The following is a 17245-nucleotide window of genomic DNA, read 5'->3' on the forward strand; positions in this document are numbered from 1 at the left end:
TGTAGAATGTATTTTAAGGTGGTAGTTTAGACAGGAGCATGATAGCATCGTAAACCATAAGAGGAAAACTTGAGGCATTTAAAAACATCAGAGGAAAACGAGAGTGAATTACCACTGCCTCTTCTTTCCTAGTTATTTGTTGTCTTAAATGAAATGTGTGTGCCTGAGTGTGCATTTGTAAATATATTTCCTTTTTTTCCTCTTCAGATAGATTTTACAAATGGAAGAGCTCACAGCGCTGCTGTATTAAAGAGCAAAAATAAAAATCTGTGACTGTTTACAAGCTCCAGCCAGAGAGAACAGGTAAGTAACTGCATCCCTCCAGAAGATGAAGGATGCCATCAGACCATCTGACTGCAGCCACCAGAGCCAGCAAACTCCCTTTGGAAGCCTCCCATCCCTCCTCCCAGGGCCCTGCCAGAGCCGGCACATACCCCTGTAAGTAGGTTTGATTTATTATGGGGCTTTCTCAGGGCTCCTTCATGCATCAGCACTGCCTCTGGAGTGAGGGGCAGGCTCCAGGTTAGAGATCAGGGCATGCGGGGAGGTCAGGATACACCAAGATGGTTCTGGTGCTTCTGTGGAGCAACCCAGATCGCCAGGGGTTTTTGCAGTCAGAGCCTGAATTTCACCTTCAGTTGCACTGCCCTGTGCCATCCCACACAGGGGTGGCACTGCACAGGGAGCTCCTATAGAGTGGGACAGGGCTGTGAGACATTCACCCACGAGCATTTCAGTGTGTGCTCCCTGGAGCCAGCGTGGGTGACACCCCATATGTCTTCCATTTATCGAAAATGAAGGTCATAAACAAATGTCCTTCAGAAAGGATCTGGATGTCAGCATCTCCTGAGCCTCGTTAGCCAGACTCACACGGTGCTAAGGATTTCTAAAGAGGAGCAGAAGGTCTGACTGCGGGGAGAAAGGCAGTGGGATGGGAAACACCTCATCTTCCCAAGGTGGGAGGCTGGAAGGCGGCAGAACAGCTTATTTTGGGAGCTGTTTGTTAGCTGAGCTCTCAGCTCTGCCTACTGGCATATCACTGAAAGCTTGTGTCTGATAAAAGAAGACAGGGATGAAAGGCTAAAACATATTTAACAACTTTCTAGGAAGGATTTTCTCTCTTTTTCAAAAATATAGTCAGGATCCACTCTGTTTTGAGACTCTACTCCAACATTTCCACTGCAAATCACCAACCAAGTGGGAAGCTGATGAACGAAGTGTCTGGTTGACACAGAGAGGCACAAAGTGATGTCACCCTTCAGGGAACTCCCACAGCTTTCCAAGTTATCCTTCCCAAATTTCAACTTCCTAACTTTTGGAAGTTTTGAATTACAAAATACTGCCTCCCAGTGCAGGATAGGAGGACAAGGCAGAGCTGGGCATCTCCCAAGGCTGTGAAGATCTGTCCCTCGTGGATGAGTTGGACGTGCAGAATGCTCTGCTTGCATCCCATGTCCCAGCAGGCTGTGGCTGAGTGAGTGGCTGTGTCAGGCTGTGGGCAGTCAAAGCCTCAGAGGGTGAAGCTGGAAACGCTGCAAAGCCCCCAGATCCAGCTCACCATCCTCCTCCTCTGCCTCCTGAAAAATCCACTGCTGACGGGCTCTACCAAGCACTGAGCAGCTTTCATCATCCAGGCCCTTTCAGACTCACAAGCAAGCCCCACTGACATTTGTGGGCTGGCTGTGGCATGTGTCACATGTCAGTAAACACAGCACAGCTCACTGCAGGCACAGTCTGAGAGCAGGCATTTCTAGGTGTGAGAAATAGTTTCTCCCCGGTGAACAGTTTCACAGGTGGTGTAAACCAGCCTGGATACTGATTTCAGTGGGACAGTGCAGGTTTCTATAATTTAAATTTCTGTCCCAGACTATTTAGAAAGTGGGACTCCCCTCAAGCATCTCCCAGGGTAGACACAGCCCTACCTTCCTAGGAAATCGTCAGCCAGGAGTGTGAGTTACTTCAACGGCTACATCACTTCAGACAAAACCTCACCATCTGCTCTACCCTCTAATTACAAATGCAGAAAACATAATTCACAATCAAATCACATATAAAAGGCAAGAAAATGAGCAATTAAAATGCACATTCTGCCAGGCAAATCAACCTTCCCTTCCCAGCCACGCTGTACCCGCTGCTGCTCTGGCCTGTCTCAGGCAGGGTCAGGATTAGTCCTGGATCACTGGAGACCCTGGTGCTGCTGATAGCAGCCTTCCAGCCTTGATCCCCTCAGCTACCAGGGACTGTCTCCAGCTCCAGCCTGCTGCTCTGCTTACCAGGGACTTGCCAACCCTCGGGATCGCTTTTTCCAAGGGAGCGATTTACCTTTCCAATACACAGACATGTCTTTGTTATTTCCCACTCCCTGGCTCTCTTCTGGAGTGCTCCTGGCTCACAGGTCGACACAAACTTAAGGGTTTGGGGGGAATAAGCAGGGATGGATGGTGCTGTGTTTGCCAGCAAGCACCCCAGGCTGAATTCATCTCTGGTGCAGCGTGGCTGCACTTAGTGAAGTCATCATCCCCTCTGGGATGTGCCTGCTGGAATGTGCATTAACATTCCAGCATCATTTATCCTCTATAAGTAATTCAAGCCCACAGGGGCAATTTCTTGCATGTTCAAAATTCAAAGTCTCCTTCCCAAACATCAGCTGGTTCAGAAGAACGGAAAAGCATCTCTGAGGCTGGAGAGAAAGAGGATCCTTGGAGAGGGATGTTCCACTGGGGAGAAGGATTTGACCACTGTGCCTTATGCCTCATACCTGACTGGGAGACTGGATGACAGACAGCTCTGTCCATCAGTCTGTCCATCACTTTGGGCTCTTAGGAGCAGCCCCAATGCCCATCAGGTCCATCCCAGAGGATGAGAGTGCTCTGCAGCAGTGCAGAGCAGGGGAAACAAAAGTCCTCTCTATTAATGTCACTCAAGCTATTCAAAGCTCTGCATCTGATGTGTCTGCTGGGCCCTTTCTTGTGACACGTCCTCCCACTCCTGCCTGGGTGGAGAAAAACCCCTTTGTGAGCCAGCTCTGGTGTCTGATCCTCCCTTCCATGCCTGCTCAAGCCTGCACAAGGCTCCTGGGTAATTTTGGCAATGCTCAGGTTTCCATGTTGGGCCTCAAGGGACACACAGGTCCCTGCTGTAGAGCCGCTGAATGCCAGAGCCATGGGATGGGCTTAGCACAATAGACAAGCTGCAAATGGGAGAGTCCACCATGAGCTGTGCCACTCTGCCATTGCAGGGGCTTCATCTCATTGAGCAAAACTCCAGCAACAAGAGACCTGATGTGACCCAGGATGAGGGAGATTCCTGGCTGGATCAGCTTGCTAAATAATTTCTACTCTTCCTTTTAAAAGCCTGCTCCAGTAACCTTCCTCCCCTTCTACCATCAGAGCTGGTCCATGAGATGCTCACTGGCACTGAGAGCACGTGGCTCTGATATTCCTTCAGAAATGTTTCAGGGCTTCATGATAGCTTTACAATATCCTGCAGTGAAGTGGCAGATGGGATTCTGGACTAATCAATACACTAACAGAGCCAGGTGCCAGATCACTGATCTGAACTGGAAGAATGAACAGTAAATCCAAAGAACACAAAAATACCATTGGTTCTGTAATGCAACATGGTCTGCAATTTGTTCAGCGAGCAATTCAGCTCCCAGGTTTGCAAGCCTATGCTGTGAGCTCAGCAGGATGAGAGCAGGAGGAATGGGGCTGCTCTGTGCCTGAGGAGGAGCTGCAGCCCGGATTGCTGCTGCAGGGAGTCAGAACTGCAGCTCCTGTGTAAGGCTGAGCACAGGCAGCCCCTGGTTCCCAACGCTCTGTTCACCTTTCCTGCCCTCAATCCTCTCTTGATGGAGCCATGACAAGCCCGCAACCAAAAGCCAAGATTCACCTGATGGGATCAGTGGCCAGGAGGCTGCTTGGGTAGATTTCCACAAAGGGACAAGTGCCCAGCTGCGGGGCTGTAAAACCTGGGACACCCAGCTCTGTGTGTGGCAGATGGGGCAAAAGGGACTCAGCAGCCTCAGACTCAACACCAGCAGAGCCCTGTGACCCCCTCACCTCCCACTGCTTTACAGCTACACCCTGAAATCAGGATTGCAGGGGTCCCACACTGAATCAAGGCAACCAAAGAGCTCCTAGCAAGGGAGAGGATTTTGTCTTTCCCGTTTGCTCAGCAGCCCCTGTGCTGAGTCAATACCCATCAACTATAACATTTTTTTCCCCAAATATTTGGAGATTTTAAAAGCCGAACAAAAGACATGTAACAAGTTATAAATTCAAAGGAGACTTTTTTAGGTGCCAAACTGCAGCTGAACTGTACTTACGGTTATTATACCTAAACAGACATAAAGCTATAATGTGGATCAACATATTTTATCACAGTCATTCACTGAACACTGAGTCCATGCAGCTTAGCTATTGCCTTTCTACAGTCCTGACAGATTTACCATAGTTTCAGATTAATCTGGAACTTCATTATGTAGTTATTTTAATCTCACTTTATTTCATCACTGCTTGGAGTCCTATTATCAAAGTAAGATCCTGTTACGATACAGCAATGATGAATGGTGTTAGAACCAGCTAAAACAGAAGCAGAATCCAAATCTTTTTTTTGCTGTATGCAATAAAAAAATATCAAGAGAGCCTTCATGACGTATTATAGAGGGATAAAGGGGTCCCTATAGAAGCAGTAGCTCTGGGGACAGAGCCTCTCCAGCAGATTTCCTGCACGATTGCACCAAATCCTTTGTCTTGCCATAAGGTTTTTGGAGGTGGAATTGCTGTGCAGGTTGAAGGGAGCTCTGAGAACAAGCCCGGTGCTTGGGGCTGCAGGTTTGTCCTGTCAGGGTGCTGCTCAGACTTTCTCTGGTGGGCACTTTGCAGCCCAGTTCCTCAGCAAGGAATTCAGGGGAATGTTAAAGACTGTCAAGTGCTCTAAAGCACAGATTTACATTTCATCTGCCAAGATATTTAAAGCATATCGATATTTAAATGCTATCCTGAATCAGAATATTTTTCTAAGCTGGGACTGAACGTTTTTAGGATGCGGTTAAGAGCATGAGGATGAAAGGCCATAGGAGGCTGCTTTGGGAAGGAGCAGGGGAAGGCTGCTCCCCCAGCAGAGCAGTCAGCCAGCACAGTGCTCACTGTCGGGGCTCAGACGTTGCAGGGGGACACACGGGTCACCCGCACCCAGGGAGGGCTGGTCACGCTGTCAGGGCAGCGCAGGCAGGAGGGATCGGCACTGTCCCCTCAGAAAGGCTGTGGTCATCTCCTGTCCCCACCCCACTGCACCTGCTGGGACCCTGAGCCAGCCCCAGCGAGGGGACGGGACACTGGCTCAGGTCACCCCCTTCACCCCCCCGCAGTCCCCTCACTCCCCACCGCAGCCGGCTGCTCTGGGATCTCTGTTCTTCCCTCTTTCCATCGCCCTCGGCCCTGCAAAGCCACCATCCCCACGGCACCGCGGGGTCGGTTCCTGGGGCAGGGCCGCCACAGGAGCCTCGGCTGGCGGCGGGATTTGCTCTCCCGTGCGGTCACACATCCCCGGGGCCCACGCCCAGCCGGGGGCACCAGGAGGAGGGCGATGGAGGTGAGGTGCGAGGGAGCGGGCAGCGAACCCGCGGAGCCGCGGCGGGCGCCGCTCCCGGTCTGCACCGTCCTCTAGTGGCCACCGGCCCCGCTTCACTGGCCACGGGGCACAGCCGGGGCACTGCGGCGCGTCCCCTGTCCGCCCCTCCCATGCAGGTGACAAGGGACTGCCATCCCCGCAGGGACACCGCAGCTGCCGCCCCGACCCCCGGCAGGGCTGTCTCCCGCCTGCCCGCTGCAGCTCCCGGCCATCGCGGCTCTGCTTCCAGCAGCGCAGCACGTGGGATCGCCCATCTCCAACCGAGATGACTCAAATGGAAATCCTCACACTCCCGGTGCGCAGGGAACTGATGTAGGAAAAGGGGTGTGATGATTCATTCGCTTTGTGTCTCGGAGCCCAACACTCCTTCCCCAAGAGCAGCCCAAGAATGCACCCTGCCACCCAACTAAATATTAGATAAAAGTTGAACACCAGCACATGTGATTGATGCTTCTCCTCACACACGGCTCCAGCCGCTCTCCGGATAACGCGTGGCGTTATTGAGGCATCAATTATCTTCAGCACAAGCACAGCTCCATTAGCAGGCCTGCAGCCTGCTCGTTTTGATAAGGTTCACTCTGTGCATTTATCAACAAAATGGGGATAACCAGCAGGACATGGAGTCTGCAGCTTTTAACTCTGTTAGGACAGAGATGACGTTCACATCTCTGCATGCACCATCAACCAGAGCATCCTGTCTGCTGGGGTTTATTTCTCTGGAAGAGGAAGGCAGTTTCACTCTGGTTTTATCTCACTTGGCTCTATTCACATGCTCCAGAACTCTCTTTTTAGAGGTGCAAGTATGGCCCAGGGACAGGGCAAAGGAACTGCAGAAAAGCAATTCTTTCTAGTAACAGATCTCAAACTTTCTTTATCAACTACACAAAGATAGATTCTTGGCTTATTCATAGCAGTAAATCTCCAAGTACAATAGGCTTCAGTTAATGAATATTGATTATGATAGTGCTGGAAAAGGCTAGCGTCAGTTGAACTGAGATCCTGTAGCTCTTTTTGCCTGAGTAGGGCTGTAAATTAACTGAGAGCTTGTTTTTCAAAATTAGGTAGAGGAAAACACAGGGGTTATGGCTGCACTGCAGCTCTCACCATCTCAGGGATACGAAACCACCTTAATGCTAATAGCAGCACCCATTTACAGATGTAAATTTACGTTTCCCTCTATCTCCCAATGAATAGCTTAAATGTAAGGATCGAAGCTGATTAACACGAACATTGTGGTCACCTCAAACTTTGACCCCCCAGATAAATCGCATCATGATCTCGATGAGCAGCTCTATTCTGCAACCAGGCTGGGATGACTTTGAATGGAAGCTCAGGAAAATAAATCAAGAGCAGTCCATTGAATCAGAGACCTTATTGTTACCCTCTGGTGGGGGACCAAGGCAGTGATGGGTGGGGGGGGGATGCAGGGTTATGTCAATGTTTACATAAAACTGTCTTTTATGCTCACTGAAATAGTCCAACAACAACAAAAACCCCCAGAACAGCCCTCCCCCCCACCCCTACATCTGATAAAAATCAAATAATAACAGGAGTGACTTATGCACTCTCTGCCTGGTACTTCAATCTGGCCTTCCAGTTAATACACCCCATGATTAAAGCATCTATAATCTACAGTCTGTGGAGACCTGTAGAGCAAGAGCAGCAGCAGGTGTGCAGCCTGATAAGGGTTGCTCACTTTGTGCAGATGAAACTTTTAATATTTATAACTGCTGATTTTTTTTTCTTGATGCCTCCTATTGAGGGGGAAGGGGTGAAAGTTGAAAGATAAAAGCTTGATGGAAGACCAGATGGAATGTTTTTCCAAGGACAGGCAGGAGCTTAAAGCTGTCTCCACCTAAGAGCTGGTTTAAAAATGCTGCTCAGGTAAGTGCAGCATCAGAACTGGGGGATGAAGTCTCTGGAAGACCTTCAAGGCTTGTCTCAAGTGCACCCAGGCTTTCAGCTGTAAGCTCCTCTGAGCTATCTGTGGTTTGATTGTCTGCACCAAGCACAGTGGGACTATGCTGGGGCTGCCAGGCATCATCACAAAATAATTAAGTCACTCCAGGTCAGCTGCACATACTCCAAGTAAAGCGCTAACAGCATTTCCAGTTCAGCACTGAAATGTGCTGAGGAGTCTGGAAACACCCTGTGTCAGCCTGAGCCTCTGCCTCACTGTCAGCAGGAGCAGCACACGGGGCATTGGGAATGCTCTGGGAAACATGAACTGAATCCTGCTCTAATCCAGACACTGCTCACTGCAGTGTGGAACCCAACACCCCTGAGTGTCAATATAAAGACAGAAGTGAATGACGCTGCTCACCACCAATTAACACAGATATAACTAGGGCCAACCTGGATAAAAATACGCCGAGAAAGCCATTCATTCTTTTAAATACAGTCATCCGTTTCATCTGAGATGATACACTGACTTTTTCAAAGTGAGCCATGTGGTTCTCATTGCTGCAGCAGAGCACTTGAAGATGTTTACGAAACACATACAGACAAAACCCTGTGACAAAGGGATTTCATCTTAGAGAGGAAATACAAGGCTTGGGTGAACCTGAACTGAGGCCTCTCAAGTTGAAAGTTACATCTCAACCATTCTGCTTTCCTACCTCAGATACCAGAAGTCAAAGAAAGAAGAAAAGCAGGCTGGCCAGGGAGGAGGCAGTATTGCCTTTTCACCAGAGAACAAAGAAAGAGACTTCCAAAGAAAAAGAGGAAAAATATCAATCCTCAGAAACACCCCACCTGAATTCAAAAGCATCAGAAGAGAAAAAAAAGAAAAAAAAGATATAGAGCTCTACAGTGTGAGGACATGTCCACTGCTTGGAAAGCATGAAAAAAACTGGATGAAGAAAATTTAACACTTCAGTGTCTCCAAGACAGCTGCAGTTTTCCTTGACTTAACCAGACTTGGCTGCCAGAAATTGGATTTCTCACCCTCCGCTTTCTTGATTGTAATTTACTCTTCCACAACACATGATCTCAAATTATGGAAGCAGAGTTTAAATCTAAAGAGGTCACATTGTTGAAAAAGTTGTTGAAAATTAGTTTAAAAAAAGTCCTGAGTTTGTCTGTGCTGTTAATAGTGAGTTTATCTTGAACTTAAAACCTTGGGCGGAACCCTATCAAATGGAATTTCTGCATGACTTCTGGCAGTGTATGAAAAATTAACAAAAGCACCCAGTAGCAGTGGAGTTAAAGTTATTAGCCCCTGGATACACTCTGACCAGAGCTCCTAAAACACACGCAGGCTGCAAGCAAAACCACACCAAGCTGCTTATCATTCTGAAGCAAAACTCAAGGATTAGCCTCCCACTGCACATCAGCTGGCCTCCTTGGCTACAGCAGGCACCAGGATTATGTTCACTTCCAAAGCTCATGAGCATTTGGAATCCAGCAACCTGAGTGAATGAGATGAATATACAGGAAGGAACATCAACAACATTTCATAGATGGATTTACTGAGCATCTTCTGAGTTGTTAGACAAACCAGTTTCAATGGCTTGAACGTGGGAGTGTTGAGCACAAGGAAGATAAACATCCCTCTGAAGATGAGCTTAAAAATGCATATAAAAATGTAATTATAATACAACAGGTGTTTACACTTATGTATTGAAGACATTTATTACAAACAGGCTGTCAGCTCTCATATAAAAGTAAAACATCTGAAAAATACGAGCAGTCAGAGAATGCAATTCCCCTCAGTCCCACGGAACAGCAGTGAGATGTCTGCTGATGCAGCCCCTGGCCACAGCCAGCACCAGCAGTTCTGGGGGAAGGGCTGGAATCCCAGCCATGAACAGGTCCAGAAACCCTTGCTCCATGGAAAAATCCCTCCCAAATACCACGTGGCAGCATGCAAGTGTGAGAAACACAGCACAGTCCATCCAGGGGCAGTGGCAAGGGGCACTGAAGGAGGCTGCAGCTCAAGCAGCCCAGCTCTCCTCACAGGGAAGGGCTGCCGAGCACATAGGAGCTTTCCACGTGTCCCTAAGATCCAGCTGCTGACAGATGTGCTCTGGTAAGAGATGGTATCAGTCTAAACTGAAGTGCTCTGCAAAAATATCATTTTTCTTCCCAAACAGACCTCGTACTTGCTCAAACTCCAAGGGTACATTAACAGCATTTTTCTTTACTTCTTTATCAAAAAGCTGCAAAATAAAAACCAGAAAATATTGTCAAAACACAGTACAAGCTCTTCACCCCAACAACACTGCTCACTCTAAAATCTGAAAATATCCAGCAAACAAAACACTTCAAACACAAAAAGCCAGCCCTGTCACCACTGTTGCTCATGCTGTTATTTAACAGCCCATTTTCCTGGTTTGCCCTGGTTCTGGTAACCAAGTCAGTGTAGCTCCCTCCCCAGCAGCAAGGCAGATGAACAGGACATGGCTGCTGCATCCAGAACCTCCTTTTCTCTGGTTCCAGTAATTCACAAAGGCACAGCAGCACTACCTCATACGCTGAGAGCTCCAGGAGCCCTGATATGTCATCCTCCATTTCAGACAGGGACTGGTTCAGGACAGCAGCTGCTTTGGCCACATCTGGGTGATAATGGTTCTGGAGAGACTGAAAAAGCAAGACAAACAGGAGATAATCTAGTAAGTACAGGGTAACACACATCCATCGGCACTCCCACACAGGAGTCTGCCCATTTGTTGGTCAGATCTTCAGTGACCACCAAATTCCATCAGATCCAAGTTTGCTGCACCATGCTACTACAGAGCTTCAAGAAATCCTCATTTCAGCCATCTTTCAAACATGTCAAAGGTTCCTCTCATATGGTCACATCCACCTCAAGAAAAATTCATCCACAGTCCTTGCCTACACTGCATAACCCAATTCGGCTACCTCACAGTGCCCTTATGCCACACCCAAGCTCCAGCTCTCCAGGATTGCAGCTTCTGCACATCATTCCTGTTGCTGCTTCAGCCCCCTACACAAACCCCTCATCCACTTCTAGAGGATAACCTGCCTCTACTCAATTCACTTCCATCAGAGCTCACCAAGTTCCTCTCTCCCCTCCAGAGCAAATGAGAAGCCTGGTACATTTGCAGCTATTTAGTCTGTTTCAGCTGTGAACTGCAAGTCCAAATGTGTGCTCACAAGCCACCCACCAATCAGCACGTACATTTCTCCAGTGTATGGAATCCTTTGCTAGGGTAGAAAATGACGCAGAGCAAAAGAACTCATCTCATTTGCAGAAGATATGCCAAGCAGGTTCTTGCGTGAGGGGCTGTCCGCTGCCAATCTATGTCAAGGAAGCAGCAAGGGTGGAAGAGGCCCATACCAGACCCAGATGCTCACTTTGGGATGACATACCTGAATCTCCCAGAGAGAGCTCTCCAAAGCCCTGCTTTTAGATGGCTCCTCCTCCTCCATAACATATGGATCTTCTGACATATCTAAGGACATAGGAGATACAGAGCTAATACGTGCTGTGTGATGTTCACAAACCCAAAGGGAACAGAGGCCCAGAGCAGTGCTGCAGCCAGAGCTGCTCCTTCCCAAGTCATTTATGGTCCAGGGACAAACTGACACATCCCAGCAAGACCCAAGAGTCACTGCTGGCAGCACTACAGAACCATGTTACTTTTAAAGAGCACAGGAAGTAGGGCATTTGGAACAGCTTTGAACTTAACAGCAGGACCCTGCTGACCTTTCACAAACTCAAGGGACAGGACAAAGGGATCCTTCCAGGCCTCAGAACTGGAATCTCCCCTTTTCCTCCACAGGAATGCTCCTCTTTATGCTGTCTTGGAGGCATAACACAAGTCCCCTCTTACCAGCTGGCCCTCCTGGTCTGTGCACCAGCACCCTGCAGGCGGGGTGCCTCCGGAAGAGGTTGCAGATGAAGGGAATGACCATGAGGAGAGCCTCGGGAGGGGCCGTGAGCGCCAGCCGGGACAGCCGCTTGATGAACGCTGCCACCAGGTAGGCTGGCAAGTGCCTGGGGACAGGGGACAGGAGGGAACAGCTTGTTACAGCCCTGGCAGGAGAGCCAGCAGCCGCAGCCACCCTAACAGCACGACAGATTAGAGATCAGGGGCTCATCAGGCTGCTTCTCCTTTTTTTAAAAGAGAATCTCGCTTTTAAGCAGCAATATATTGTGCACTCGCTGGAACTAATTTTTGGGGGAATTTACATTCAGTGCATGAATAATCTCAGATCACTGTGAGATTCAATCCTGACATGTGGCAGCATGGCCAAGCACAGCCCCTGTACACGGCCATTCTTGTGTACAGCCCCTTTATAAACTTCTGAGTGCTTGGCCAGGCAACCTCAATTAAATTCATCTTATGTCATTTTGTGGGTTTAATTAATACACAGGCCATGGTGTTAAATTTACATAACACTTCCAAGCACTGCAGCTGTTAATGGGAACATAAAGCTCCCGTGTAGTGTAAATGTGCAGTGTTATTCTTTTTTTTTTCTTAATGGTAAAAATGCAAATTTCTAACAGCCACCAGCTCATTTAGGCCCTTTTTTCACATCAGAAGAGTCAGGATGAAAATGACAATTTTCAGTCACTCAGAGTTCGCTACAACTGGAAGGCTCAACAGAGTTACCCACAGGTCTTGTCCCTCTCTCTAAAGTACACCAGGAACACAAGGGGGTTGGATATCAAGTGCCTGGTGCAGTGTTACTCTTGGTTTATTTTATAACATATGACAGTAGCTATATGACCAGCTGCCTATCCAGTTCCTTCCCTGTGTACAATGAACTGACAACATCAAGACAGGCTGTCAAACACTTCACATTTCAGTGCTTTATGTCTGCAAAAAGCCACCCATTTATCAACAGCTTTGTAATCTATAAAAAGCCTGCAAATTTTACTTTTCCATTTTTACAAAGACAAGACAGAAAATTCATCACTTTCACCCAAAGTGGAACAGGGATCAAAAACACATCCATAAGCACTTGCAGCTCAAACTCTGATAGCTAACTGCAATTCTTCCTTTCTGAAAATCTATGGCTGTGAGGCAAATATTCAAAAATAGCACATGAAAAATTACACGAGACTACAATAATAGTCTTGGATTCAGTTTTCTCCATAAAAATGTATCTAATCCAGCAGCCACAGTGAATACATTAAATCCAGACGTGTGGGAGACTGTTCAAGAACAGAAAAGCAGGAGGAAAACATGTGAGCACACATAATAAAGATGCTACTTACGACGAAGACAAAAACAGATCAGTCAGGTGGAAAAAGCGAGCTCGGTACTTCACGTGATAGATGGAAGGGTCCAACAGACTGTAGAGCTTTTTGTAAAAGTCAGGATACTCCCTGTTGGAAAAAAAGGAAAAATACAACATTCGTTAGTGGTGTACAGAGGGACTGTGCCTAAACGTTTTTTGTGCTTTCATTAAGAGCACCCCAGCCCACTGCTGTGCTCTGTTCAGCTCTCCTAGGCTTCCCTCTACAGTCACCACTTGAAAACAAGCTGCAAGGTGAATTTATGGCTCTTGCAGTGCCCAGCCATCTTCAGGGTGTGAAGCCATATCCAGTGACTGCAAATGGTACAGGATGCTGTGAAAAGGACACTAAAGACTATGGCTTCACTCTGTAATCAGATCAATGGAAATGGATTTTTAAGTGCTGAGCAACCACAGTCTAGAGAAGAGAATATTTAGGCTCCACTGTAAAAGAAATCAGACAGCCAAAAAAGCTCAGCATTCAAACAGCCTGAGCCTCTTGTGCAGTTTGGCTTTCTCATGAGGGAATTTCAAAGCCTGAAGGTCTGGTGCATTCATTTCAGTTCCTCTTACAGAAAGACATAACTGCAAAAACCCATGTTCCTTTAAATAATATACTCTTTTTACTTACAAATGATGCTGATGAATCAGAATAAACAATCCATTTAGGGCTAGAAGACTGATTGCTCCACCTGTAAGAAAGCAGGCAGATATCAACACAATAGAAATAACTAGAAAAAAAATAATCTTCAAGTTTTTTCTATAATAAAATCTTCCCAGAAGGAACACAAAACTCAATACCTGCAATCAGAGCCAGTGTGATGGCTGAAAGGTGAAACAATTTCATCTACATCCTTCCAGAGGCTCCCAAAAAGATTAAGCTGTAGTTCAGTAGAACAAATGTTCAACAACTGAGACACAAAAATGTCCTGCTCTAATTCCTCAACAAAGTCACACTGGGGAGGCAAAGGTCTGCTCAGAAATGACATTTCTGCAGGAATCTGCGCATCCTGTGTTCAGATCAGCAACACTGGCTGAACTCTATATTTAAAATAAATCACTCCAGTATTCTGCTTTTCCCCAAAGCCTTAAATGTGATTTTCCTCACACACAAGGAGCAAGGACAATGACAAACACAGGTAAAATCATCTCACTTTCAGGGATGATGGAGTTTCCCCCTAGCTCCTTAGCTCCATCCCAGCCAAAAGCACACCAATTCCATCACCCAGGTCGTGGTGCTGCATCCAGCAGAGGTTGCAAGTCCATCTGTCCCATGCTGGAGATGCCACAAACGATAAAAGGCTGTTGTCACTCACCTATGCCATAGGCCACTGTCAGGAAGTCCATCATGAGAGTGGGCTCGTTCATGTAAGGCAGGACAGAGTCGTGCAGAATGACAAGGACCTTCTTGTAAAGGCCAGTGGGCAGCTGTGGAGGACAAAACAACACAGAGAAACAAGCACTGCAGGGAGAACTCAGACAGCAGCAGCAGCCTGTAGCTCAAAAAGGCAACGCACGAGCTGAAGGGAATGTGCCAGGAAAATACCGAACAGCTTGTTCCCAAATGGGAGAGTTTACAAGTGACACCAACAAAGTTCATTCAAGAAGCAGGTGCTCACAGCTAACAGTGTCATCACTCAGATGGGGAAAATCATCAGGAAAAAGGCTGGGGAAGCTTCAGCTTGTGAGCAGAGATTGTTATGCTGCAGATAACCCTCATGGGCAGAGACGTTTAAGGTAGGGAAAAAAGGCTGAGAGTAAGGGGGAAAAGCAGGCCATGCATGAGGTCATGTTTCTTGGCAGAGTGATCCAACAGAAATGGTCACTGGGCTGTTCCCCCCCAACACTCAAACCCTACTGAGGTCCCACCAGCAGCTTCGTGCAAGGCTGGACACACTTGCTAAGGATCAGCAGTCCTTAAATTAAAGAGGGACACAGATCAGTGGCAGAAGTAACACTCACCTTGTGCTTCAAGAAAGTCAGCCACATTTTTTCAAACACCTGTCTGTGTGCCTTAAAACAGAATTGCAAACAGTGAGTTAAACACGCTGGTACCGATAATGCTCTATTTTAAGCAGACAAAATTTCAATTCTAATGCACCAAATGAACAGTTACCTGCAGCCTTGAAAGTTTCAACTCCTCACGGTTATCTAAGAAGAAAGGGAAACCAGATGTTGAACTTGAAATGGATATTCAAAAAATTAGGATGACTCTTTTTAACTTAGCTCTTTGATGCTCTAAAAACTTGGGCTGACGTACTTAATTTGATACAAGGCCACAACAGACCCCCCCCGTAGACTGAGGGTTGTGGATTTTTAAGACTGTTTAGAATCACAGTGATCAAAGCAGCAGATATTCTTCAAGAGCAAATAATAATAAAGTCTTTACACACTAAAACTCTTAAACCTGATTTTCCTTTGCACATACACTTCATCATGCAGAGTTTACTAACCTTGCTTGACCATAAATTTGACCATCTCAGACTCTTTGTTTGGCATGTTAATGGGTGAGATGAGGGAAAATACGTTCTGCTGGTAAAAAGGCAGTGGCCTCTGAGGAAAAAAGCATATAAACAAACATCAGGAAAGTTCCACAACAGACAGCAAGATGCTGGGCTTCAATATTGCCCTGTTTCCAAGTACTGAATATATTTAGAAAAAAGAAAGGGAAAATGTTGATGACTAAACTACACACATATTCTCTGTTGCAGCCTTAACCTGGAGTACTGCTTGTTCATCCAACATGAAATTTATCTCTGTATTTATTCTGGTTTAACAAAACGGGGGGAGACGATGAATGAAACAGATTCTTCCTCTGCACTGAAGTAAACAGAATTAAAGTTCTCTGTGTGTCACTCAAGCTGTGGAGATTTGAGTAAAATAGAAGCTAGAGCTTAGACCAGAAAGAACAGTATGTGTCTTGAAATACTTTCAATTTCAGAGTAAAGCTAGTCTTGGCATACTGACATACGTTAGAAAAAAAAATCAATGCCTTCAGTGGGCACACTTACTTCTCTGGCTCCCAAATATTTCCACATACCACTAATTCCCCCCTGCCTCATGCACAAGATACACAACCCATAGCAGCTCACCCAGAGCCACCTGAGCAGCAACAATTTGTTACCTCCTTTGTCTTCTGCATGACCTGCCCGATGCTGGCAGTGACAGCCTTCATGACAAAGTAGCGCACGTCGTCGTACTCCATGTACTCCTGAAAGCGGGAGATCAGGAGCGAGGCGTCCTCGTAGGTGGGGAGCAAACCATCAACAACTACCTAAAACAAAGGTTTGAAAGGAAAGCAGCAAGTCAGTCTCTTACAGCCCTGGAGCAGAGAGTGAGACGTCTCAGGGCACATGAGTTCGTGCGCTATCAGGTCGCTGACAGGAGGGAGTTTTCAGTTCTGCAGCTTACCTTAAGAAGGTCACAGGGAAAAGTTAAAGTTCCCTTCCACTCTATTTTGATCAGTGGATATTGCGCCTCCAATTCGACAAACTTCATGAGCGTGTAGAGTGCCAACTCCTTCAAAAAAACCAGAAAGTAACATCACAAAAAACCCCACCTAAACAAGAACACCACGGATGAAATCCAAAGGACGCAACTTTCAAAAGGAGGAAGAATGAAATACTATTTCCTGAGAAAGCTGCATGCTCGCTGCTGGTGAGCAGAGGTGAGTGAGAGCATCAGTGCCGCCCTACAGCACTGCCTGCCCAGCCACGCTGGAATACTGGGCGACAACCTCACGGGACACCCCGTGAAGCCGTGGGTCAGCAGCGGGCTCGGGACCTACCTTGACCTGGAAGGCTTCGTGCCCCATGAGCTCCCCCAGGCAGCCCACGCAGTCCCTGTAGCGGTGCCTCATCCATATCCTGTACTTGTCCTCGGCGCTGTAGCTCTCTGTGAGGGACAGACACGCACACAGGCCGGGCTCGGGCAGGGCCGCGCCTGGCCCGGGCGGCGCCGCGGGGCCCCGCTCCGTGCTCACCGCCCAGAGAGGCGTCCTGGTCGGGCAGCGGCCCCACGAACAGCTCCCGCCGCTCCAGCAGCGCCCCGAACAGCCGGCTGCAGGTCCTGGCGGCGCTCACGATGTCCTCCGGCTCCTCCTGGCCCTGGGGAACAGCGTGTCAGAGCGGCGGCCCGGCCGCGCTGCCCTCCCTCAGCCCGCTCCCCGCGGAGCCGCCCGGCCCGGCCCGGCCCGGCCCGGCCCGCACCGCCAGCGGCTCCAGCAGCTCGAAGACGCGGTTGGCGCCGGAGCGGCTGCCCAGCACGGCCTCCAGGCAGGCGGAGAACGCGGCCTCCCGCGCCATGCTCGCACGGGAGCCGAGAGGAGGAGCCGCGGCCGCTCCGCCCGCAGGCGGGGCCGGGCTCGGGATCCGGATCGGGCTCGGTCCGTCCTCCCACCCAC

The 17245-nt window shown here is 48.2% G+C and overlaps 1 protein-coding gene across 1 annotated transcript; it reads right to left on the reverse strand.

The window, feature by feature from the left end:
- Nucleotides 1-9087: 9087 nt before the first annotated feature.
- NOC4L (nucleolar complex associated 4 homolog) lies at nt 9088-17159 on the reverse strand. Its single transcript, XM_066199521.1, has 15 exons — nt 17052-17159; nt 16826-16949; nt 16631-16737; nt 16255-16362; nt 15968-16117; nt 15297-15396; nt 14960-14994; nt 14806-14856; nt 14160-14271; nt 13475-13535; nt 12824-12934; nt 11433-11596; nt 10969-11051; nt 10102-10215; nt 9088-9794 (listed from the first exon to the last, which is right to left on the reverse strand). Exons 1-15 carry the CDS (start codon nt 17145-17147, stop codon nt 9678-9680), a joined length of 1533 nt encoding a protein of 510 aa, XP_066055618.1. The 5' UTR covers nt 17148-17159; the 3' UTR covers nt 9088-9677.
- Nucleotides 17160-17245: the final 86 nt, after the last annotated feature.

This window comes from Chamaea fasciata, unplaced genomic scaffold (assembly GCF_029207755.1).
Source record: "Chamaea fasciata isolate MVZ Bird 193981 ecotype frontalis unplaced genomic scaffold, bChaFas1.0.hap1 SCAF_18, whole genome shotgun sequence".
Classification (NCBI taxonomy): domain Eukaryota; kingdom Metazoa; phylum Chordata; class Aves; order Passeriformes; family Sylviidae; genus Chamaea; species Chamaea fasciata.